This window comes from Hypanus sabinus, chromosome 1 (genome assembly GCF_030144855.1).
Source record: "Hypanus sabinus isolate sHypSab1 chromosome 1, sHypSab1.hap1, whole genome shotgun sequence".
Classification (NCBI taxonomy): Eukaryota; Metazoa; Chordata; class Chondrichthyes; order Myliobatiformes; family Dasyatidae; genus Hypanus; species Hypanus sabinus.
In genome coordinates this window covers 202,357,079-202,384,618 of record NC_082706.1, presented here as the reverse complement: position 1 = coordinate 202,384,618, position 27,540 = coordinate 202,357,079, and the positions used below count along the sequence as shown (strand labels likewise).

The following is a 27,540-nucleotide window of genomic DNA, read 5'->3' as shown; positions in this document are numbered from 1 at the left end:
TGATGGGAGATGAAAAGGAGCATAAACTGATGCTATATGCCTACGATATTTTATTACTGCTTACAGACCCTCCTAATTCAATTATATTCTGAGGTATCTGGTTATAAAATCAACTGCAATAAATTTGAGGCTATGCCAATGTCAAAATTGTGCTATTTAAATTCAGGATCTCAGTTTAATTTCAGATGGGTGCCAGTTGGAATGAAGTAACTAGGGGTCAAACTCAGTCAGAATTTGCATGAAATAATTACTTTAAATTATGATCCTTTAGTGAGTAGGATAACAAATGATCTGGATAAGTGGGGGGCACTGAGACTGCCACTCTGGGGTAAAGTCAATGTAATTAAAATGGTCATAGCACTTCAGTTTAACTATCCTTCTATGATGCTTCTTTTAAATATTTCAGATTTGATCTACAAGCAATACAACAAAATTATCAGTGATTTTCTATGGGATAAGACGAAGCCCAGAATTAAAATGTGTATGTCCAGGGACAAGGGTGGGCTCAGTCTACCAGATGTCAGGGCATATAAATTATCCTTTGAAATGACCAAATTAGCGAAACATTGGGACAAGGCTGATGTTGATTTAGATTGGGTAATTACAGAACAGAGCCTGGCTACACCACATTGTCCCCTTAACATCCCCTCACAACATGTGGAAAACAAGGCTAATCTAAATCCTATTCTATTTCACTCAAGGAGTGTGTGGAGTACAATTCACAAAGCTTGTAGAATGTCACATTTAAACCAGTTATACCCCTCACTCTGGAATAACCCTGAGATATGCATTCGGAAAAGAATGGTGTCCTGGAAAAAATGGAAGATTAAAGGTGTAAATACACTAGGTGATCTCTATGAGAATGAGATTTTTATGTCATATGTGGATTTGCAGAGGAAATAAAACTTTGTAGATAAAGAGAATTTTTGGAAGTATTTACAAATAAGACATTGTGTTAGTAGTATATTCAAGAATGGTGGCCCATAAAGTAACCCTTTAACTGAATATTTTACATTACCACAGGAAGTTCATAAAGCATCAGTGTTTTGTAAAATGTTCAAGCACTCTGGGTGAATCGTGTAACAATCTCAAAGCAGTATGGCAGAAGGATCTTGGAAGCGATATTGAAGATAATGAGTGGTCAACTACTTTATTAAGTGTGGGTAGACATATTAGGGAAGTGAGGGAGAAATTTATTCAGTATAAGATAGTACACAGATATTATTGGACACCAACTAGACTCTACAAAATGGGGATTGTTGATAATCATCTATGCTGGAAATGTAAAAATGAGATGGGCACATATTTTCACATAATTTGGGAGTGTTCCATGGTTCAACCATTTTGGTGTATAGTTCTTGATTTGTTGGGGAATATCTCGAGTTCCACACTGCCCTTGTGCCCACAGCTTTGCCTCTTGGGTGATAGGACAATGATACCTAATGTAAATAATGACAAAGCTACAAGAATTATATTGCAAAACTGGAAAAACCCAGATGTCCCACTGTGAAGGAATGGACTGAGGAAATGATTAAGATTTCATCATATGATCACATGTTGGGAAGAATTAACAGTGAGGGAAAAGTGCAAGACGCTGGGGATCAATTTTGGCTGTATGTTAATTTAAACTTAAATTAGAACTTTTTTCTGTTACTAAGTCTTTATTTGTTTTCTTGTTACGGGATGATTGTGTAAATATGCTGTACTGTATCTGCTCTATGATATGCTGCTTTGTAAAATAAGAATTGGTATGTGTGCTGAACAACCAGATGGAAATGGGGTCCAGAGCTACAGCAGGAAGTGGACTAGTTTGATGGACATAGACATATTGAGTTGATGGATGGCTGATACCCCATCAGTGGGGATAAAAGACGGGTCTGAGGAGACACCCTCAGACACACCAGTGGACACTGAAAGAGTGTTGTGCACCCACAGGAAGGTGGGGGCCTGGAGGATCGGTTCAGGAGAATCGCTCTGGAGTACGGTGGATGATGGCAGACCGGTGGGGACTTGTGTGTGTGTCTGCCCTTGCCTGGGTGACTAGTCCATCACTGAAGAGCGGTCTAGCCTGGAACAGAAGGGTCATAATCGATGACCCCAACGGTACAACAGAACAAGAAGACAACGTAAGGTTTGCCTGCTGCAGCTGCTCATCTCTTGCTCGCTCTCTCCCCAACATTGCAACACAACAACTACCTCAGAACAAACTGAACTGAACTCTGTATTCACTTATGACAATTCATTTACCCCTAGACTTTTGATAGAGCTTGGTTTTTACTGTTGATCCTTTTTCCTACACTTGTTTTTATTATTGCTAACCTGCTTTATATGTATACTGGCATTTTTGATACTGTATTGTTTAGTTTACTAATAAACACCTTTAGTTACAGTACCACCAGACTCCAACGTATCATTCCATTTCTGCTGGTTGGTTAATCCAGTTACAGGGTACGAAACAGAATAAATAGTAATGAAAATTTGAATTTAAAAAGACAGCAGAGGTTGACAGGTTCTTGATTAGTAAAGGCAATAAAGGTTACAAGAGGAGGTAAGTAAGAGAATGCAGTTGTGAGGGAAAATAAATCAGCCATGATTGAATAGCAGAGAAGACAAAATGAGCCAAATATCCTAACTCTGCTCCTTCGTCTTATGCTGTTATTAAACCAGCAACTGGAATGCCACAGAGGGGCAATCAGACAGAAATATATAAAGTTTTGAGGCTCATGTAGTGCAGACAGTCTTTTCCTGGGTGGAGATCACAAATATTAGGGAGGATAGGTATAAGGTGAAAGACAGATTATAAAAAGATGTGCAAGCGAGTTTTATTTTTAATGTACGGGTCGACCTTCACTAAGCTGGCACCATTGGGACCTACGGAGTGCCGGATTAGTGAAAATGCCAAATTGCAGAACGATCACATTAAGCAATAGCTAACCGCCTCATCATATCTTTAAAATATCATGTAAATCTGTACTAGATAATAATGCAACAGAAATATTAAATGAGTAGCAAGTGAAATTTTAATTAAGTAATATACTGTACAGGAACAGATAAAATAAAGGGTACAGGTAAATGTACAGGAATTAACTTATACAGAATAGTTGAGCATTTCCACTTCTAAAGTGAGATGTTTAATATACCTGCAGGCAAAGTTACATGTCTGCCAGTGTGGGGTTGTCAGGATCATCAACATCTTCATATTGAAGCATCAGAAACTGGTACTGAAACTGGCATAAGAGTTTTTTCAAAAACTGTTGATGTTGGTGGCAGCACATCTGGGTGAGCAGAAGCAGAAGTTGGAGAAAGGAGGTCTTCTATACACCACATTTCACGCGACCACCAGGCGGCCAGCAATTTGGGGCTGGGCTCTTCCCTCTTCACTCACAGTTAATGAGGGAATCCACATTAGTTTCTTCTCCTCTGCTTAGTAATATGCTTAAATTCTGCGGGTCGCCATGTCTGATCGGAGGTCATTGGTAGAAGAGAACTGAGCAACGCCGGAGGGCAGTACGTGACTGCCAGCAGGTGGACTGACCCACTGCGCGCCAGCTCCCCCACCACTGGTGGGAGAGACAGCTGGGGAACAGGTGGCTGCGCCTCACGCAAATGATGTTAATAAATGCAGGAAAACAACCAGGAATCGCTTGTCTGTGCTTACAAGAGTGCGCCAACACGTGAACAGATCTATCACAACCAAAACAATGCGCAGCAGATCGGTACGGTGGCCCAGGAAATTTGAAATTACAGTTGTGTGGAAAATTTTAAATCAGTACTGGATTATCAAAGGAACCAGATTACAGGTAGTCGGATTAGTGAAAGTCGACTGTTTACGTAGTTGTAGTTGCCTGATAAGTGCCGCCAGGGTAAGATAGAACAGTAATGCTCAAGAGGTATTTGAAAAGATGTAAGAGGAAGGGTGGAGATATACAGACCATCCATAGGGAGATGGGAATGATTAGATTGTCATAATAGTCGGCGCAGACAAAGGACCTGTTCCTGCAGCATATTGCTCTGTGTTATGTTTCATATTCAACATCAGAATCAGATTTATCACATGGTACGTGAAATTTGTTAACTAAGCAGCAGCAGTTCAAGGCAATACATAATAGAGAAGAAAAAAATAAGCAAATCTTATTCAGTATACTTTATACAGTATACATATATTGAATAGATCAAAAATCTTGCAAAAAACAGAAATACTATATATTAAAAAATATATAGTGTCCAAGGGTGTAATGTCCATTTAGGAATCAGATTGCAGAGAAGCTGTTCCTGAATCACTGAGTGTGTGCCTTCAAGCTTCTGCACCTCCTCCCTGATGGTAACAGTGAGAAAAGGGCATGCCCTGGGTGCTGGAGGTCCTTAATAATGGACGCTGCCATTCTGAGACACCGCTCCTTGAAGATGTCCTGGGTACTTTGTAGGCTAGTACCCAAGATGGAGCTGACTAATTTACAATCTTCTGCAGCTTCTTTCGGTCCTATGCAGTAGCCCTCCCCATACCAGACAGCCTCCCCATACCAGACAGTGATGCAGCCTGTCAGAAGGCTCTCCATGCTACATATATAGGAGTTTTTGAGTGTATTTGTTGACATGCCTAATCCCTTCAAACTCCTAATGAAGTATAGCTACTGTCTTGCCTTCTTTATAACTACATTGATAGGTTGGGACCTGGTTAGATCCTCAGAGACCTTGACACCCAAGAACTTGAAGCTGCTCACTCTCTCCACTTCTGATTCCTCTGAAGATTGGTATGTGTTCCTTCATCTTACCCTTCCTGAAGTCCACAATCAGCTCTTTTGTAATACTGACTTTGAGTGCCAGGTTGTTGCTGCAGCACCACTCCACTAGTTGGCATACCTCGCCCCTGTATGCCCTCCCGTCACACCTGAGATTCTACTAACAATGGTTGCATCATCAGCAAATTTACAGACAGACATACTTTATTGGGTTTTGTTACAGCCGCACCAACCAAGAATAGTGTAGAAATATAGCAATATAAAACCACAAATAATTAAATAATAATAAGTTAATCATACCAAGTGGAAATAAGTCCAGGACCAGCCGATTGGCACAGGGTGTCTGACACTCTGAGGGAGGAGTTGTAAAGTTTGATGGCCACAGGTAGGAATTACTTCCTATGACACTCAGTGTTGCATTTCGGTGGAATGAGTTTCTGGCTGAATGTACTCCTGTGCCTAACCAGTACATTATGGAGTGGATGGGAGTCATTGTCCAAGATGGCATGCAACTTGGACAGCATCCTCTTCTCAGACACCACCGTCAGAGAGTCCAGTTCCACCCCAACAACACCACTGGCCTTACAAATAAGTTTGTTGATTCTGTTGGTATCTGCTACCCTCAGCCTGCTGCCCCAGCACACACCAGCAAACATGATAGCACTGGCCACCACAGACTCGTAGAACATCCTCTGCATCATCCAGCAGATGTTAAAGGACCTTAGTGTCCTCAGGAAATAGAGATGGCTCTGACCCTTCTTGTAGATAGCCTCAGTGTTTTTTGACCAGTCCAGTTTATTGTCAATTCATATCCCCAGGTATTTGTAATCCTCCACCATGTCCACACTGACCCCTTGGATGGAAACAGGGGTCACTGTTGCCTTAGCCCTCCGCTGGTCCACCACCAGTTCCTTAGTCTTTTTCACATTAAGCTGCAGATGATTCTGTTCGCACCATGTGACAAAGTTTCTCACAGTAGCCCTGTACTCAGCCTCATCTCCCTTGCTGATGCATCCAACTATGGCAGAGTCATCAGAAAACTTCTGAAGATGGCAAGACTCTGTACAGATGGTATTTGAGCTATGCTTGGCCACACAGTCATGTGAATATATAGAGTAGAGCAGTGGGCTAAGAACATACCCAAGGTGCACCAGTGTTGATTGTTAGCAAGGAGATGTTATCACCAATCCACACTGATTGTGGTCTTCCAGTTAGGGAGTCTAGGATCCAACTGTAGAGGCAGGTACAGAGGCCCAGGTTCTGCAACTTCTCAATCACGATTCTGGGAATGATGGTATTAAATGCTGGGCTTTAGTCGATAATTGATTAATTGAATTAAACATACTAGGCTTAACCCAATTAATCAGTTTAAATTCAGTAGCAGGTCAAGTTTTAGAAACAATAACCAAGAACAGAATTGGAAGTAGAATGATTGTTGAGAAAATGCCTGCAGAGACTTGGAACAATCAAGTCATAAAATTAATTTGATAGAATTTTATTGATCAAGTGATACAAGACTGATGAAGGAAACATACATAATGCAATATATTATGGACTTCTAAATGACATTTGATAAAGTGCCACACAATAAGCTTTTCATTAAGAGGAAAGCAAAGGATTGAAGAAGCTTGAGCCGCATGGACAGATAACTGGCTAAGTGCAGTAAAACACTAATAATTTGCCATCCAAAAATTTTGATAGAATATGGCTCACCAGTCCACTCACTGAAGCTCCAGTTTAAATGCTCTCACACCCACTCACAGGCAGCTGGGTCCTTGTTATTGTAATTGGTGGAGATCGCAATTTTCAGAATTGCTGATGAATGACACCTTGACAAGTTACTACACTTCTCAAATGATGCATGCACAGCCATAAGATACTAATGCTAGGGGTGACAGGGAGAATGCTCAGACTCCAAGTTCAAGGTAAGTTTATTATCAGAGTATATGTCATCATGTACTACCTGAGATTAGTTTTCTTGTAGGCTTTCACAGTACAACAATGAAACATGAAGAACTACACACAAACACAGTACCATTGTGGCTAGTGCAATGCTTTACATACCAGCGATGTGGATTTAATTCCCACTGCTGTCTGCAAGGAAAAAGTACGTTCTCCCTGTGACAACGTGGGTTTCTGCTGGATGCTCTGGTTTCCTTCCATACATATGACATACTGGTTGGTAGATTAATTGATCATTGTAAATTGTCCTAAATTAGGCTAAGGTTAAATCAGGGATTGCTGGATGTTGCGGCTCAAAGAGCCTTCTTCATCTCTATCTCAATAAATAACTGCAAAAAGTGACAAACTGCAAATACAAAAAATAAACAAATTAGGAATAAATAAAGTAAATGAATAATATTAAGAATGTGAATTGTAGTGTCCTCAACAGCAAGTCTATACATTCTGGAATCAGCTCAGAGTTGAAGTGAGTGACATTATTCATGCTGGTTCAGAAGTCTGATGGTTGAATGGAAATAGCTGTTCCTGAACCTGGTGGTATGGGGCCCCAAGGATGCTGTACCCGCTTCCTGGAGGCAACAAGGCCCAACATTCATATCCCAAATTTCATAACATTTAAATTCCCCAATCTCTATGGCAGAAGCTATACTTCTGTCCCTGCACCATTCGTCTAGGTCTTGCTCAGCACATTCCTCTACTCACACTGAGCACTAATGATTGGTTCATGACTGTGCAGTGTAGCGGTGGCATGCAGTGCAAAGGCAGGTGACTGTCTTGGATGGAGGCGGTGTGGTGGAGCATCCATGCTCGTTTGGGGACCGGCCGCTCTAGTCAGTGCTGCCCTCCAGTGTCCAATCAGTGGAATGACAAGCTGGTTTATGTGCTTGTATATATCCAGAGAGACATTTTTTTTGTGTGACTGGATGTTTGCTGTGTACATTTTGCAGCCTGGCCCCAGAGGAACACTGTTTCATTCAGCTGTATTCATAGATTGTTTCATGATCATTAAACTTGGGTAATTATTTTGAAAACACACCTAATGCAAAAGATAGAATGCCACCAAATAATTCACTTTTCCTGGTATATTATCAGTTTCTGCTAAATTTTAACATATTTGGTACAAAATATTAACCTGTTTTCAGGAAAATGAGAGGAGTTTTCAAAAATGGAACTTCAAAAATTATATTGAAAAATACATATTTTTAAAATTTTATATTTATTTAAAAATACAGCACAGTAACAGAGCTTCCCAGTTCAACAAACCCACACCTTCCAAATAAACAAAGGACCAATTAACCCTACTAAACCATACATCTTTGGAATATGGGAGGAAAGAGTACACTCCCTATGCTGTCACGGAGAGATGGTACAAAAACCTTACAGACATCAGCAGATTTGAACCTGGGTTGCCAACTTAGTGTAAACCACTACACTACCAAGACAATGTTATTTTTTTTACTACATTTACACTTCATAGGCCAATTGGCCTAATTCTGTTCTTTTACCTAATGTTCTTATTTATAATTCCCTATGTTACATTAGTAAGAAACACTGAAAAATACGTACTTGGCTATTTGGATCCGCAAGTAGATTGCAAATGTGCGATACTATTTTGCTTAACGTCAATGGGTGTGCTCCATAACTGGAAGAAAGCAGTTGCAATAGTTTTTGAACAAATCAGATTGCAATTATTTAATTGTTTTAAAACAAACACAGAAAACATCATCCCCACTCTAATTCAACAGCCAAATTTCTACAGGACAATTAAGAGTGTAGATAAAGATAACAAGCCAAATTACTGGAAGCACATGAGATCGAAATACTAATGTAACATTTATCAATAAATAACGGACTTCATTTTGAACTACGAATCAGAGCTAACTCACTTAAAATATATTTCATTACACTCCAAGATATAAAGTATTTTAAATCAGGTACCAATTTATCTTAAATTCTGCACACCAGCATGCAGTACTTCTCAAAAATAATGATGAATGACCCACTGTGAAACAATTATCACAATTTGTTGATGCTCATGGTACAGTTATACAATTTGTTGATTAGGCAACACTTGAATATTTTGTGTAATCTGGTCACCATGCTAATAGGAAGGATGAGAAGAAGCTTGACAAGAACATTACCTGGACAAAGTGACTTGAGCTCCAAAGAGGGTCTGATTTGGTGGTGGGGGGGGGGGGGTGAGTAGGGAATGTCTTGCTTGATGCAGATGAGCCTAAGGGGTGATCCTTAAGGTTTATAAGATGGATAGCAATCTTTTTCCTCCGAAAATTTTTTTTAAGTTTGTCAAAATCTAAAGGGCATTAGTTTAAGATGAGTGGGCGAAGATTAAAGGAGATCTGAGTGGCAAATGTTTCAACACAAGAGGGTGGTGGTATTGAAAAGAACTGCTGGAGGGGGTGGAAAAGTCAGACAGAATTACAGGTTTAAAAACAACATTTGGACAGGTACATGGTGAGGATAAGTTCAAGAGGATATTGACCAAAAACAGGCAAATGAGATAATCCCCATCAACAGACACAAAATGCTCGAGGAACTCAGCAGTAACCAGGCAGCATCTATGGAAAAAAAGTACAATCAATGTTTCAGGTCGAAGTGTCAACAGTACTTTTTTTGTTCCATAGATGCCACCTGGCCTGCAGAGTTCCTCTAGCATTTTGTGTGTGTTGCTCAGATTTCCAGCACCTGCAGCTTTTCTCTTGTTTGGGATAATCCGTATGTTGTCCCATATATCCAAAAAATTATACACATCTAATAAAGCATGTGCTGCACTAGAGAAAGCCAGAAGTTTATGAGAATGATCTTGGGAATGCAAGGTTAACGTCAAGAGCATTCCATGGGTCTGTGCCTGGACAAAGGATTTTTTTAATGGGGGAGGGGAAATCTACAAAATATTGTAAGGCCTAGATAAAGTGATGCAGAGAGGATATTTCCAACAGTGAGAGATTTTAGGATCAGAGGGCACATCTACAGAATGTAAGGATGTCCCTTCAGAAGAGAGATGGAGGATTTTTTTTTCAATCTTTTTACTGAGTTTTTCAAAAATAGATACATAACAGTCATAATAGTACGAAGGGAGTGAGGCAGTTAACATATGAGTAAAAACTATAGGTAACAGCATATAATAGACCTCCCAAACCCTAAATATAAACAGGACACCAGAAAAAAAATAAAAAGATGGAAAAAAAACCCAAATTGAAAAAAAAACACAAAAACAAAATATACTAAACACAACTAAACCTAAACTAAAAAAAACCAAGCTGGGCTATTCTGTTACATCAAAAAAAAATTATTAGTGTCATCAACTCCACTCCTCTACTTAAATGGAATCAGAAAAGGTCAAATTACATTCTGTGAAAGTATTGAATAAAAGGCCTCCAAATTTCTTCAAATTTGAGGAATCAAAGGTACCACTTCTAATTTTTTCTAAATTTAAACAGGATATGGTTTGAGAAAACCATTCAGATGTAGTTGGAGGATTTATCTCTTTCCAATTTAATAAAATAGATCTTCTAGCCATTAAAGTAGCAAATGCAATCATCCGCCAAGCTTAAGAGGGCAGATCAATCATAGGCAAGCCAAAAATTACAGTAACAGGGTGGAGCTGTAAATCAACATGCAAAACTGTAGAGAATGTATCAAAAATATCTTCCCGAAATTTTTTCAAAAGAGGGCAAGACCAAAACATATGAGTCAGAGAGGCTACTTCAGATTGACATCTATCACAAATTGGATTTATATTTGAGTAAAAACGAGCTAAATTATCTTTAGACAAATTAGCCCTATGTACCACTTTAAATTGAATCAACGTATGTTTAGCACACATCGAAGAAAAATAAAGTAATTGAAATTTTTTTTCCCCATTTCTCTATAGGTAAAGAAAGTTGAAGTTCCTCCCATTCATTTTTTATTTTATCTGATATCAGGCTGTATATTCATAATCATATCATAGATGATTGCACCCCTTTTGATAGGGGTTTAAGCCTAAAAAATTTTCCATGATATCAGTTGGATATGAAATTGGAAAAGGAGGTAACATCATATTTAAAAAATCTCTAATCTGTAACTATCTAAAAAAATGCGATCTGGGCAAATTATATCTATTAGATAATTGTTCAAAAGACATGAAATAGCTATCCAAAAATAAATCACGAAAACATATTATACCTTTTGTTTTCCAAATCAAAAAGGCTTGCTCCATGAGAGGGTTGAAAGAAAAAATTAGATATAATAGGACTTGATAAATTTATTCAAGCCAAAAAAATTTACGAACTAAAACCATATCCAAAATGTATGTTTAATTATTGGATTAACCATTTGTTTATTCAATTTAGAAAAAACCAAGGGAAGCGAAGTCCCTAAAATGGAGGTAAATGAAAATCCTTGTACAGAATTACATTCAAGATTAACCCATTGTGGACTGATGTTAATATCCATATTGTGTCCAAAATATTAAATATCAAATATTAATTGCCCAATTATAAAATCTTAAATTTGGCAGTGCCAGGCCACCGGTTTTTTGTTTTTTTTTTATTTCTGCAAGTATTTTTTACTTCGCCTAAGATTTTTATTTTGCTATAAGGGAGAATTCTTTTTAAGTTAGGGTGGCAAATCTGCAGAATTCATTGCCTCAGGTGACAGTCAGGTGAAGGTCAAGTCACTGGGTATATTTAAAGCAGAGGTTGATTGGTCCTTGATTAGTAAGGGTATCAAAGGTACACAGAGAAGGCAGGCGAATAGCATGGAGAAGAAAAATAAATCTGTTGTGATTAGATGGAGCAGACACAATGGGCTAAAAACTTAATTTTGCCAAGTCAGTTGCAAGAAAAAAAATTTTAAACCCTTTGCTGTTTTCTACATTTTCTACATTAAAACCCTTTTCTACATTAATTACTCATAATATGAGTAATATGACTTGACTTCATCCAAGTCACAACAATAGACAAACACATTCTACCTAAACTAATGGCTCACAAACAATTGTACTTCTTCGCAACAATACTGAGTACATCAATTAAACAAACACAGTCTAGGTTCAAAAAAGTATGTCAACCTCTGGGGTAACATTAAAAATTTGGATGGAATTCAATACTGTTGCTACTCTCCCTAAGAGTGGGCATCCTGCAAAGATCACATCAAGGGTGCAAAGTGCAATGCTGAAGGAGCAGAAAAAGAACCAAAGGGCAACAGCAAAAGACCTGCAGAAATCCCTAGATCTTGCTAAAGTTGATATTTATGTATCCACTATAAGAAAAACACTGAACAAGAGTGATGTTTATGGAAGGACACCACAGAGGAAACTGCTGCTCTCCAGAAAACACTGCTGCACATTTCAAGCTTACAATGACCACCGGAATGTTCCACAATGTTTCTGGAACAATGTTCTGTGGACAGATGCGACAAAAGTTGAACATTTTGGTAGAATGTACACCGCTAGTAGCTATGTTCGGAGGAAACGGAGCACTGCACACCAACACCAAAATCTCATCCCAACTGTGAAGAATGATAGAAGGAGCATCATGGTTTGGGCCTGATTTTGGGGCCTGGACAGCTTGCAATCATTGAGGGAACAATGAATTCAAAACTGTATCAAGACATTTTACAGGAGAATGTCAGGGTAGCAGTCCGTCACCTATATGGAGGGATGGTCTAAAATTCTTCCTCACCATTGTGCCCAAGTCTGATCAGCAGCTACAGAAAACATTTGGAGGTTACTGTTGCTAAAGGAGGTTCCACCAGTTATTAAATACAAGGGTTCACAGTTTTGCCAACATGGACAGTGAATGGTTAAACAATGTGTTCAATAAATCCATGTTAAGAACAATTACTCTCAATAATTTTTCCTTTGGCTCCTCCCACTTCCTCCAAACCAAAGGTGTAGCCACGGGCACCCAAATGGGTCCAAGTTATGCCTGCCTTTTTGTTGGCTTTGTGGAACAGTCCATGTTCCAAGCCCATATGGGTATCTGTCCCCCTCTTTTCCTTCGCTACATCGATGACTGCATTGACGCTGCCTCCTGCATGCATGCTGAGCTCATTGACTTCATTAACTTTGCCTCCAACTTTCACCTTGCCCTCAAATTTACCTGGTCTATTTCTGACACCTCCTTCCCCTTTCATGATCTTTCTGCCTCCATCTCTGGTGACGGCCTTTCCACTGATATCTACTATAAACCTACAGACTCTCACAGCTACCTGGACTATTCCTCTTCCCACACTGTCTCTTGCAAAAATGCTATCTCCTTCTCACAATTCCTCCATCTCTGCCGCATCTGCTCTCAGGATGAGGCTTTTCATTCCAGGACAAAGGTGATGTCCTTTTTTAAACAAAGGGGCTTCCCTTCTTCCACCATCAACTCTGCTCTCTAACGCATCTCTCCCATTTCCTGCACATCTGCCCTCACCCCATCCGCCCACCACCTCACTCAGGATAGGGTTCCCCTTCTCCTCAACTAGCACCCCACCAGCCTCCGAATCCAAAGTATAATTCTCCGTAACTTCTGCTACCTCCAACGGGATCCCACTACCAAGCACATCTTTCCCTCCCCCCCACTTCTGCTCCCTACGCAACTTCCTTGTCCATTCATCCCCCTCCATTCCTTCCCACCGATCTCCCTCCTGGCACTTATCCTTGCAAGTGGAACAAGTGCTACACCTGCCCTTACACTTCCTCCCTCACCACCATTCAGGGCCCCAGACAGTCTCTCCAGGTGAGGCGACACTTCACCTGTGAGTCGGCTGGTGTGGTATACTGCGTCCGGTGCTCCCAGTGTGGTCCTTTATCTATTGGTGAGACCTGACACAGACTGGAGACCGTTTCGCTGAACATCTACGCTCGGTCCACCAGAGAAAGCAGGATCTCTCAGTGGCCACACATTTTAATTCCACGTCCCATCCCCATTCTGATATGTCTATCCATGGCCTCCTCTACTGTCAAGATGAATCCACACTCAGGTTGGAGGAACTACACCTTATATATTGGCTGAGTAGCCTCCAACCTGATGGCATGAACATTGACTTTTCTAACTTCCGTTAATGCCCCTCCTCCCCTTCTTACCCCATTCCTGATATATTTAGTCCCCCCCTTTTTTTCCCTTTCTCTCTGCCCATCACTCTGCCTGCTCTCCATCTCCCTCTGGTGCTCCCCTCCCCCTTTCTTTCTCCCTAGGCCTCCCGTCCCATGATCCTTTAGCTCTGTATCCCTTTTGCCAATCACCTGTCTGGCTCTCAGTTTCACCCCACCCCCTCCGGTCTTCTCCTATCATTTCACATTTTCCCCTCCCCCCCCACTTTCAAATCTCTTACTATCTTTCCTTTCAGTTAGTCCTGACAAAGGGTCTCGGCCCAAAATGTCGACATTGCTTCTCCCTATAGACGCTGCCCGGCCTGCTGCGTTCCACCAGCATTTTGTGTATTGCTTGAATTTCCAGCATCTCCAGATTTCCTTGTGTTTAAGTACAATTTTTGTGTTTTATGGCTTGGACAGACTATGACTTTAATGAAGATCAGACCAAATTTTATGAGTAATTAATGCAGAAAACCAGATAATTGCAAAGGGTTCACAAACTTTTTCTTGCAACTGTGAAGAAATTTAGTTGTAGTCCTTTATTTTAACTTTATGTTGACAGTTGAAGAAATTAAGCAAAACAAGGATGCTGACTTACGTGCTGAGTGTGGTAATGAGACATAGACAGACTCCTTCACGAGTTCGAAAGTTCTTGTGTTTAAACCCTGATGTTAATCGTTCCCAAACATACTGAAAAAGAGTTGATTACAATTTTACATGGAAATCAATAAAGTATTTTTGTTTAGGTTCGATATCATGCCGCCTTGTTTGTAAACAGACCTCATAACCTCATTGATTTGTTCATCCCTTTTCCACCCAATATTTCATATGTTTGAGATGGATAAAAAGAGCATCTTCATAGGACTGATTAATACTCATTTTATTTTCAAAATTAGAGCAACGAATGGAATTACAATAAAAAGGGAATATAGGAATAACTCACTGATGCTAGTAAAATTAAACCAGCCTATTGAGTTAGTAAGAGTCAGCGCCTCAGTGTGAAAACAGGCCCTACAGTCCAACTTATCCAGGCTGTTGAAGGCATCTTCCTGAACAAGTTCCACTTCTTTACAATTGGTCCATATCCCTCTAAAGCTTTCAGATCCATGTACCTGTCCAAATGTCTTTTAAACTTCTAAAACCACTTTATCTGACAGCTTATTCCATATGCTCACCACACTTTTTCTGTGAAAGACTGGTCTCTCAGGTCCCCTTTAAATTTTTTTCCCCAGTCAACAAATCCATGCCCAATAGCTTTGCCCATTTTTAATCCCACTCTAGGGAAAAGAAAGACTACGTACTTTACTTATACTCGATAATGTTGCTGCTCAGCCTGCTTCACTCCAAGGATAGATCCTATCCTATGCAGTCTTTCATATTAGTCTCAGCAAAAACCTTGAGAACTTTCTATGCACCATCTCAAATTTAATCATGTCCCTCCTACTAGTGTGGTTACCAGAACTGCACACAATATTCCAAGTGCAGTCTCACCAACATTTTGTACAACCATAACATAAGGCCTCATTGGGAGTATTGTGAGCAGTTTTGGGCCCCTTACCTAAGAAAGGATATGCTGATATTGGAGACATTTCAAAGGAGGCTCATGAAAATGATTCCAGGACTGAAAGGCATATCACATGAGGAGCATTTAATGACTCTCAGCTTGTACTCGCTGGAATTCAGGAGAATAAGGGGGGGGGGGGGGGGGATTCTCATCGAAACCTCTTGAATGTTGAAAAGCCTCAACAGAGTGGATGCTGAGAGGATGTTTCCTATGCCAAGGGAGTCTAAGACCAGAGGTCACAGCCTCAGAATAGAGAGATGTCCATTTAGTACAGAGACAAGGAGGAATTTCTTTAGCCAGAGAGCAGCGAGGAGGTATTTCTTTAGCCAGCGTGGTGAATCACAGGTGGCTGTTAAGGCCAAGTCATTAGGTATATTTAAGGCAGTAATAGAACATAGATTAGTACAGCACATTACAGGCCCTTCAGCCCACAATGTTGTGCTGACCCTCAAACCCTGCCTCCCATATAACCCCCTACCTTAAATTCTTCCATATACCTGTCTAGTAGTCTCTTAAACTTCACTAGTGTATCTGCCTCCACCACTGACTCAGGCAGTGCATTCCACACACCAACCACTCTGAGTGAAAAACCTTCCTTTACTATCCCCCTTGAACTTCCTTCCCCTTACCTTAAAGCCATGTCCTCTTGTACTGAACAGTGGTGCCCTGGCGAAGAGGCGCTGGCTGTCCACTCTGTCTATTCCTCTTAGTATCTTGTACATCTCTATCATGTTTCCTCTCATCCTCCGTCTCTCCAAAGAGTAAAGCCCTAGCTCCCTTAATCTCTGATCATAATCCATACTCTCTAAACCAGGCAGCATCCTGGTAAATCTCCTCTGTACCCTTTCCAATGCTTCCACATCCTTCCTATACTGAGGCAACCAGAACTGGACACAGTACTCCAAGTGTGGCCTAACCAGAGTTTTATAGAGTTGCATCATTACATCGCGTCTCTTAAACTCTATCTCTTGATTTATGAAAACTTACATCCCATAAGCTTTCTTAACTACCCTATCTACCTGTGAGGCAATTTCCAGGGATCTGTGGACATGTACCCCCAGATCCCTCTGCTCCTCCACACTACCAAGTATCCTGCCATTTACTTTGTACTCTGCCTTGGAATTTGTCCTTCCAAAGTGTACCACCTCACACTTCTCCGGGTTGAACTCCATCTCCACTTCTCAGCACACTTCTGCATCCTATCAATGTCTCTCTGCAATCTTTGACAATCCTCTACACTATCTACAACACCACCAACCTTTGTGTTGCCTGCAAACTTGCCAACCCACCATTCTACCCCCACATCCAGGTTGTTAATAAAAATCACTAAAGCAGAGGTCCCAGAACAAATCCTTGTGGGACACCACTAGTCACAACCCTCCAATCTGAATGTACTCCCTCGACCACGACCCTCTGCCTTCTGTAGGCAAGCCAATTCTGAATCCACCTGGCCAAACTTCCTTGGATCCCTTGTCTTCTGACTTTCTGAATAAGCCTACCATGTGGAACCTTGTCAAATGCCTTACTAAAATCCATGTAGATCTCATCTACTGCACTCCCCTCATCTATATGCCTGGTCACCTCCTCAAAGAACTCTATCAGGCTTGTTAGGCACGATCTGCCCTTCACAAAGCCATACCAACGGTCCCTGATCAGACCTTGATTCTCTAAATGCCCATAGATCCTACCTCTAAGAATCTTTCCCAACAAACTTTCCCACCACAGATGTAAGGCTCACTGGTCTATAATTACCTGGACTATCCCTACTACCTTTTTTGAACAAGGAGATAACATTCGCCTCCCTCCAATCCTCTGGTACCATTCCCGTGGACAACGAGGACATAAAGATCCTAGCTAGAGGTTCAGCAATATCTTCCTTCGCCTCGTGGAGCAGCCAGGGGAATATTCTGTCAGGCCCCGGGGACTTATCCGTCCTAATGTATTTTAACAACTCCAACACCTCCTCTCCCTTAATATCAACATGCTCCAGAAAATCAACCTCACTCAAATTGCCCTCATAGTCATCAAGTTCCCTCTCAGTGGTGAATACCGAAGAGAAGTATTCATTGAGGACCTCGCTCACTTCCACAGCCTCCAGGCACATCTTCCCACTTTTATCTCTAATCGGTCCTACCTTCACTCCTGTCATCCTTTTGTTCTTGACATAAATGAAGAATGCCTTGGGGTTTTCCTTTACCCTACTCGCCAAGGCCTTCTCATGCCCCCTTCTTGCTCTTCTCAGCCCCTTAAGCTCCTTTCTTGCTATTCTATAATCCTCAATAGACCCATATGATCCTTGCTTCCTAAACCTCATGTATGCTGCCTTCTTCCACCTGACTAGATCTTCCACTTCACTTGTCACGCATGGTTCCTTCACCCTACCATTCTTTATCTTCCTCACCAGGACAAGTTTATCCCTAACATCCTGCAAGAGATCCCTAAACATCGACCACATGTCCATAGTACATTTCCCTGCAAAAACATCATCCCAATTCACACCCGCAAGTTCTAGCCTTATAGCCTCATAATTTGCCCTTCCTCAATTAAAAATTTTCCTGTCCTCTCTGATTCTATCCTTTTCCATGATCATAATAAAGGTCAGGGAGCGGTGATCACTGTCCCCCAGATGCTCATCCACTGACAGATCTGTGACCTGACCCAGTTCGTTACCCAACACTAGATCTAGTATGGCATTCCCCCTAGTCGGCCTGTCAACATACTGTGACAGGAATCCATCTTGGACACATTTAACAAACTCTGCCCCATCTGAACCCTTGGAACTAATCAAGTGTCAATCAATATTAGGAAAGTTAAAGTCACCCATGATGACAACCCAGTTATTTTTGCACCTTTCCAAAATCTGCCTCCCAATCTGCTCTTTGGTATCTCTGCTGCTACCAGGGGGGACTACAGAACACCCCCAGTAGAGTAACTGTTCCCCTCAGGTTCCTGACTTCCACCCATACTGACTCAAAAAAGGATCCTGCTACATTACCCACCCTTTCTGCAGCTGTATTAGTATCCCTGACCAGTAACGCCACCCCTCCTCCCCTTCCCCCCCCCTCTCTATCTATCCCTTTTAAAGCACTAAAATCCAGGAATATTGAGAATCCATTCCTGCCCTGGTGCCAGCCAAGTCCCCGTAATGGCCACTACATTATAATTCCATGTATGTATCCAAGCTCTCAGTTCATCACCTTTGTTCCTGATGCTTTTTGCATTGAAGTATATAGATAGATTCTTGATTAGTCAGGGCATGAAGGGATGCAGGGAGAAGGCAGGAGTTTGGGGCTGAAAGGGAAAATGGATCCAGACATGATGAAATGGCAGAGCAGTCTTGATAAGCCAAATTTCCTAATTCTGCTCCTAACCTTATTGCCTTATGATGTCCCAACTCTTCAGCTCAATGTCATATATGATGAAAGCAAGTATGTATGTGCCTTCTTCATCCACCTATTCGGGTAGCCATTTTCAGGGAACTATTTATTTTTAACCCAAGGTCTCCCTGTTGAACAACACTCTTTCAGGTCCTGACATTCACAGTTCTATGTTTTATTAGGATCCATAAGAATATTAAAAACTCCCATGTCTACAATCAGTAACAGTGATGGCTGAGATGCTACAAAGGTTAAAGATTAATATCAAAAAGAAATATATTTGCTGTCCTTGAAATTCAAGTTGGCAAGTCAAGAAGAATGCAACAAAGGTAATTGAGGACCAGAAGCCCATAATCTTTAACTGCCTTTAGATACAGGATTGTACCAGAGAATAGAAAACTTTGTTCAGAAAGTAATGCAAAGATAAATGAAGCAAAATCACTCAGGTTAATATTGGTAATGGGGAACAGCTTTATGAGAAATAAAATTAATACTCATTTAAATGTGTGAATTGATGAAGGAAAAATGCACTGGTTTTCACCTCAGCCCAACTGCACAGTATGAAACTAAACAAAGGACAATTTAACAAACTGCTGATGAGAGAATTCAGTGTAGTAAAATTTTAAACAAGTTTGTTAATGTTAATTGGTTCAGCACAACACTTTACAGTAACAGTGACCTGAAATGGATTCAATTCCCACCCATCTGCAAAGAGTTTGTACGTTCAGCCTATGACCTTCCGGTGCTCTGGTTTCTTCCTACAGTCCAAATAAGCAAGTTTATTGATTACTGTAAATTGTCCCATGACTAGGCTAGGATTAAATTGGGGGTTGCAGAGCAGCACGGCTCAAAGGACTGGAAGAGCCTGTTCCACATGGAGTACTCCCACTTGGAGTACTGTGCTCAGTTCTGGTCACCTCACTACAGGAAGGATGAGGGAATCATAGGAAGTATGCAGAGGAGATTTACAAAGATGTTGCCTGGATTGGGGAGCATGCCTTATGAAAACAAGTTGACTGGACTTGGCCTTTTCTCCTTGGAGCAACGGAGGATGAGGGGTGACTTGATAAACGTGTACAAGATAATGAGAGGCATTGATTGTGTGGATAGTCAGAAGCTTTTTTCCACGGCTGAAATTGCTAACACCAGAGGGCACAGTTTTAAGGTGCTTGGATGTAGATACAGAGACATCAGGTGAAGTTTGTTAGGTGTGTTCAGGAAGGTTTCTTGACACAATATGTAGATAAGCATACAAGAGGAGAGGCTGTACTTGATCTGGTATTGGGAAATGAACCTGGTCAGGTCTCTCAGTGGGAGAGCATTTTGGAGATAGTGATCATAATTCTATCTCTTTTACCATAGAGAGAGACAGGAACAGACAAGTAAGAAAAGCATTTAATTGCAGTAAGGGGAATTATGAGGCTATCAGGCAGGAAACTGGAAGCTTAAATTGGAAACAGATGTTCTCAAGGAAAAGTATGGAAGAAATGTGGTAAATGTTCAGGGGATATTTGTGTGAAATTCTGCACAGGTACATTCCAATGAGACAGGGAAGTTATGGTAGGGTGCAGGAACCGTGGTGTACAAAGGCTGTAATAAATCTAGTCAAGAAGAAAAGAAAAGCTTACAAGAGGTTCAGAGAGCTGGGTAATGTTATAGATCTAGATAATTATAAGGCTAATAGGAAGGAGCTTAAGGAGGAAATAAGGAGAGCCAGAAGGGGCCATGAGAAGGCCTTGGTGGCAGGATTAAGGAAAACTCCAAAACATTCTACAAGTATGTGAAGAGCCGGAGGATAAGGCGTGGAAGAATAGAACCTATCAAATGTGACAGTGGGAAAGTGTGTATGGAACCGGAGGAAACAGCAGAGGTACATAATGAATATTTTACTTCAGTATTCACTATGGAAAAGGCTCTTGGTGATTGTAGTGATGACTTGCAGCAGACTGAAAAGCTTGAGCATGTAGAAAGAGGATGCGCTGGAGCTTTTGGAAAGCATCAAGTTGGATAAGCCTCTGGGCCCGGATGAGATATACCCCAGGCTACTGTGGGAGGTGAGGGAGGAGATTGCTGAGCCTCTGGCTATGATCTTTGCATCATCAATAGGGGTGGGAGAGGTTCCAGAAGATTGGAGGGTTGCAAATGTTGTTCCCTTATTCAACAAAGGGAATAGAGGTAGACCAGGAAATTATAGACCAGTGAGTCTTACCTCAGTGGTTGCTAAGTTGATGGAGAAGATCCTGAGAGGCAGGATTTATGAATATTTGGAGAGGTATAATATGATTAGGAATAGACAGCACAGCTTTGTCAAGGGCTTTATTGAATTTTTTGAGGATGTGAATAGACATCTTGATGAAGGAAGAGCAGTAGATGTACTGTATATGGATTTCAGCAAGGTATTTGATAAGGTACCCCATGCAAGGCTTATTGAGAAAGTAAGGAGGCATGGGATCCAAGGGGACATTGCTTTGTGGATCCAGAACTGGCTTGCCACAGAAGGCAAAGAGTGGTTGTAGACAGGTCATATTCTGCATGGAGACCAGTCACCAGTAGAGGGCATCAGGGATCTTCCTGGGATCTTTTGTGATTTTTATAAATGACCTGGATGAGGAAGTGGAGGGATGGGTTAATAAGTTTGCTGATGACACAAGATTGTAGGTGTTGTGGATAGTGTGGAGGGTTGTCAGAGGTTACAGTGGGACATAGATAGGATGCAACACTGGGCTGAGAAGTGGCAGATGGAGTTCAACCCAGATGTGTGAGGTGGTTCATTTTGGTAGGTCAAATATGAATATAGCATTAACGGTAAGACTCTTGGCAGTGTGGAGGATCAGAGGGATCTGGGGTCCGAGTCCACAGGACGCATAAAGTAGCTGTGCAGGTTGACTCAGTGGTTAAGAAGGTGTATGGTGCATTGGCCTTCATCAATCGTGGAATTGAATTTAGAAGCTGAGAGGTAATGTTGCAGCTATATAGGACCCTGGTCAGACCCCAATTGGAGTACTGTGCTCAGTTTTGGTCGCCTTAGTACACGAAGGATGTGGAAGCCATAGAAAGGGTGCAGAGGAGATTTACAAGGATGTTGCCTGGATTGGGGCGCATGCCTTATGAGGATAGGTTGAGTGAACTCGGTCTTTCCTCCTTGGAGCTACAGAGGATGAGAGGTGACCTGATAGAAGTGTATAAGATGATGAGAGGCATTGATCGAGTGGATGGTCAGAGGCTTTTTCCTAGGGCTGAAATGGTTGCCACAAGAGGACACAGGTTTTAAGGTGTTGGGGAGTAGGTACAGAGGAGATGTCAGGGGTAAGTTTTTTTTACTTAGAGAGTGGTAAATGCATGAAATGGGCTGCTGACAAAGGTGGTGGAGGCGGATATGATAGGGTCTTTTAAGAGATTTTTGGATAGGTACATTGAGCTTAGAAAAACAGGTAAGCCTAGTAATTTCTAAGGTAGGGACATGCTCGGCACAACCTTGTGGGCCAAAGGGCCTGTATTGTGCTGTAGGTTTTTTATGTTTCTACATCAGCGGTAAGATTTTACGCAGAGAGTGGTGAGTGCTTGGAAAGGGCTGCCAACGATGGTGGTGGAGGCAGATATGATAGGGTCTTTTAAGAGACTCCTGGATAGGTACATGGAGTTTAGAAAAATAGAGGGCTATGGGTAACCCCTAGGTACTTTCTAAGGTATGGACATGTTTAGCACAGCTTTGTGGGCCTAAGGGCCTGTATTGTGCTATAAGTTTCCTATGTTTCTATAATTGAAAATGGTGTTCTACACATGTGAACAGCAGAATGACTGGAGCGAGAGTAGGTCCAAATCAGGGTAAAAGAGGAAATGTGCTTGGAATTGGAGAAGTAGGGGAAGGCCTTAATAAATACTTTGCTTCACTATTTACCAGTGAGAGGAAGCTTGACGTTTGCAAGAATAGTATAAAACATGATTATGTGCTAGAACATGTAGAGGTTAACAAAGAGGTCGTGTTGTATCTTCTGAAAATCATTAGGACAAATAAGTCAAATACCAGAAATTCGGCAGATACCGGAAATCCAGTACAACACATACAAAATGCTGGAGGAACTCATCAGGGGAATAAACAGTTAATGTTACAGGCCGAGACTATTTTTCAGGACATTTCAGGATAAACAAATCACCAGGGCTGGATAGGATATACTCCAGGTTACTACAGGAGTGAGGGAAGAGTTTGCTGATTTTTGTATCCTCCATTGCTCTCCTGGCCACAGCAGTAATGCAGAAGACCAAGGGTTGCAAATGTTATTCCTTTGTTCAAATTACTAAGGATAATTCTGGGCATTATAAACTAGTGAACCTTACATCAGTGGTGGGAAAACTATTGGAAAGAATTCTTACAACAAGTTTTTCCAAGTATTTGGAGAAGCATAGTCTGGTTAGGGATAATCAGCATGGCTTTGTGAAGGGAAGGTTGAACCTAACAAGCTTGACTGACTTTTTTCAAGGAAATGATAAAACAAGTTGATGAAGGTAGAGTGGTGGATGTGGTGTGTATTGAGTTCATTTTTCTGACAAACACAGGCCAACACACCATAGGCCTGATGGTGTTTGATAAGGTTCTATATGTTAGGGTCTCATTCAGAAAGTCAGGAGCCATGAGATCCATGGAAACTTGGCCACATGATTTCAGAATTGGCTTGCCTACAGAAAGTAAAGGGTGATAGTAGATGGAGCATTTTCTACCTGGATGTCCATGATCAATGTTGTTTCACAGGGATCTGTTCTTGGGCTGCTGCTCTTTGTGAATTTTATTAAGGACAAGATGAGGAAGTAGAAGGCTGAGTGGAAGGCAAGTTTACTAAATGACAAAAGGTTGGTAGTGTTGTGGATAGCATAGCAGACTGGTTCCTTGAGGTTGTTATAGCTGGGAGTGGTAGTAGGCATAAGCTCCCACTATGTACTAAATGCTCCCATTGGTGTGCAATTCAAATGGCCTCTGTCAACCAAGTCCAGCTCCTGACCTTGACATGTGGCTGAGCTACAAAGTCTGGTGAAACCCTTTCTACTGACTGGGAAAGGGGCAAAAGCAGGTTACAAAAGCCTTAAAATCAGTCACTTCGGGGAAATAGGGCTCATCAGCCCTGATCTCAATTCTCTGCTACTTACAGTTATACCCACTCATGGGGAAGTCTTTGGGAGTAAACCCCAAGGAAAAATCCAGAGCCAGAGCTTTAAAGATAGTCCTACATTGAGCTCAACACCGAGTGACAACTCTCCCAGTGCTGCTGGTGTCAAACAGAATTGATCTCCGCCATTTCTTTGGATTCATCAGCAGCTTGTACTGACTTGCATATCATGAAGATTGCTGGGATGCAACATCCATGGTCAACCCAATAAGGTTGTCATAGGTTACAATAGGACATTGACAGGTTTCAGAGCTTGGCTGAGAAGTAGCAGACGGAGTTCAATCCAGAAATATGTGAAGTGATACACCTTGGAAGGTCAAACTAGATGGCAGGGTATAAAGTTAATGGCAGGATTCATAGCAGTGTTGAAGAACAGAGGTGTGTTGAGGAACAGAAGTATCTTGGGTCCCACGTCCATAGACTCAAAGTTGCCATGCAAATTGATAGGGTTGTTAAGACCTGTGGTGTTAGCCTTCAGTAATCAGAGGATTACATGCAAGAGGCACAAATAAGGTTGCAGCTCCATAAAACTCAGGTTAGACCATACTTTTAAGTATTGTGTTCAGTTCTGGTCACCCCATTATAGGAAGCTTTAGAGAGCTTGCAGAGGATATTTGCCACGATACTGCTGGATTAGAAAACATGTAATGAGGAGTGGGCTTGGGATTTTGTCTTTGAAGCAAAAGAGGATTAGAGGATGTTTGATAGAGATCTATCGAATATAAGAAGCAAAGATTGAGAGCACAGCCAATGCCTTTTTTCCAGGGTGGCAATGATATCAAAGTACTTAATGTTAAGGTGATTGGAGAAAGGTATTGGGGAGAGGGAAGAGAAGAGGGAAGACTGTCTGAGGTAGGTGCTTTTTTGTAAATGCACACAGTGATAAGTGCATGAAATACACTGCCAGGGTGCTGGTGGTGGTAGTAGAGGCAGATACATTAGGAGCATTTAAGAAACTCTTAGATAGGCACATCAATTAAAGAAAAATGTTGGGCTACATAGATGGGAAGGGTTAGATTGATCTCAGGGTAGATTGCAATATCATGAGCCAAATATCATTATGACATACTGCTTTATGTCATAACCTCCCTCTTCTTCCATTCCTCACTCTGGACTTTTACGTCTTCTGCCTGGGTCCCCCCCCCCCCTCTTTCCTTGTCTCCTATGGTCTACTTTCCTCTCCTATCAGATTCCTTCCTTGCCAGCCATATATCTTTCCCACCCACGTAGCTTTATCTATTACCTCATTATCCTCCTTCCCTTTCCCCAACTTTTTTATTCTGGGGCTGAACAAAGCCATTGAACAAAGTAGCAAACAGGATAACACTAAGAAGAGTGAAACAGGAAAAAAATGAAGAACAATGGTGCAAAGGTGCAAAGATTGAACAAGTTAGGTCTTTATTCTTTGGAGCATAGAAGGGACTCTTTTCCAGTCCCAATGAAGGCTCTCTGCCTAAACATCAACTGTTTATTTCCATAGGTTTTGTCTGACCTGCTGAATTCCTCCAGCATTTTGTGTGTGTTGCTTTGGATTTCCAGCATCTGCAGACTTTCTCGTGTTCCATGTTCTATGCTACTTTGTGCCTCAGGCCTCTCTCTCTCTCTAATAGCTCTTACATATTACAGAAAGTATTAAAACATTTAGTCAAGTTTCAATACAAGTTAAGAATCAGGATGCTGCTGACGCAGATGCTCCTGTCAGTATTCTGTTCTAATTCTCTCTGTGCCTCTACCTGATCTAGATACATAACACAGTTGCCATGTCCCTAAATTTACCCTCAAAGCACTGGCAACTGGCAAACCACCACCAGCAACTTCAACTGTAAAAGCCAGGTAGCCATTTTAAAATTTATCTATTAAGATTTTGAAAATCTATGCAAGTTAGAACAATTACTGTATTGAAATTTGGCCACCTATTAAAAAGAGTGCAAGTAACTAAATCCACAAGTGAAATAATTCTACACGATGAGAAGGGATATGAAGCGCTATGGTCTGAGTGCAGGTCAATCAGACCAAGCAAATTAATAGTTCATGAAGAACTAGATGGACCAAAACAGCCTGTTTCTATGCTGCAGTACTCTATGACTTTAAAGATTTGCATAAGAACACAATAACTGATGGGAAAATGTGAGTAAAGGTTAAGAGCAATGGAAGCGAAGATATGCCTCCCTTGGGAGCCGAGATGGACTAAGTGGCTTGCACCTATTAGGCATACAGTAGTGTTGCTGCCTCACAGCTCAATTGAATTGATTACGGCCTTGACCTCTGTGGGCAATCTGATTGAGGACTGCTCTGAGAGCCAGCATCAACTCAACAGACTAGCCGCAGGGAAATGAAGAGAAATAAGTACAAACAAGATTACACCACTAAGCCCCTCACACCTGCTCCACCATTCAAAAAGATCACATTTGATCTTGTATCTGAATTTCATTTTGCCTGGTTGTGCCCTGGTAAATTGAACAGAAAGGTACTAAATTAACCTGTTTGTTTTTGCAGGTAATGGCTGGCAGGGATGGTGGGGGAAGGGGGGTGAGGACAAGTGACTGGTGAAGTTCTAATAGTCCAGGTTTAATCCTGGGTTTCTCCCCAGGTGCTTGGTTTCCTCTCACATCCTGGCATGTGCAAATTGGCTGGCCATTGTAAACTGCCTCAAGAGTTTAGCCTGGAACCCCAGTAGAGTTGACAGGAGCACAAGGAGAATAGGTTTCAGGGGGGAAAAAATATCAGCAGGGAATTTCTCTGCGGGTTGTTGTACATTTCAGCCAAAGCGGCCTCTGTTTACTTCTAAGGAAACACGAATTATGGCACTAGTAAACTTCAGGTGACAGAAAAAACCAAGGCCATTGAACAAAGTAGCAAACAGGATAACGCTAAGAAGAGTGAAACAGGAAAAAAAATGAAGAACAATGGCGCAAAGGTGCAAAGATTGAACAAGTTAGGTCTTTATTCTTTGGAGCGTAGAAGGTTGAGGGGGAACTTGATAGAGGTTTTTAAAATAATGAGGGGGATAGATAGAGTTGACGTAGATAGGCTTTTTCCATTGAGAGTAGGGGAGATTCAAACAAGAGGACATGAGTTGAGAGTTAAGGGGCAAAAGTTTAGGGGTAACACGAGGGGGAACTTCTTTACTCAGAGAGCGGTAGCTGTGTGGAATAAGCTTCCAGTAGAAGTGGTAGAGGCAGGTTCGATTTTGACATTTAAAAAAAAATTGGATAGGTATATGGACATGAATGGAATGGAGAGTTATGGGCTGAGTGCAGGTCGGTGGGATTAGGTGAGAGTAAGCATTCGGCACGGACTAGAAGGGCCAAGATGGCCTGTTTCCCTACTGTAATTGTTATATGGTTATATTATCAACTAAAAACTTCAAGATAAAATGGTAAAACTAAAGTTTAATACAGTGTATCAGAATGCACACATTCTTTGCAACAAAACCGGAAAAAACTAAGCACACAAATAAAGATACACAATTAACTGGAAGTGATGACACAGTAATTATGGTTCATATCAAGTATACCCAGCTAACTGATATTCAAAAAAATACAAAAAGGGAAAAGAGAATTGATTTGGGTATGGGTGATGGTTTTATCAGCAACCCAAGGCAAAAGTGACAAGAGACTTTGCTCAAGAGCACAGGAAATGGAGTAAGTACGGT

The 27,540-nt window shown here is 41.3% G+C and overlaps 1 protein-coding gene across 6 annotated transcripts in view; it reads right to left on the bottom strand.

Moving 5' to 3' along the window:
* The window catches only part of clasp2 (cytoplasmic linker associated protein 2), a 376,943-nt gene that overhangs the window by 308,861 nt on the left and 40,542 nt on the right, over positions 1-27,540 (bottom strand). For all 6 annotated transcript variants that reach the window (XM_059984319.1, XM_059984334.1, XM_059984325.1 and 3 more), the window contains exons 4-5: positions 14,384-14,475; positions 8,268-8,343 (exon numbers count right to left, since the gene is read on the bottom strand). In XM_059984319.1, coding sequence (XP_059840302.1) covers positions 8,268-8,343; positions 14,384-14,475 — 168 coding nt within the window. The remainder of the gene's footprint in view (positions 1-8,267; positions 8,344-14,383; positions 14,476-27,540) is intronic.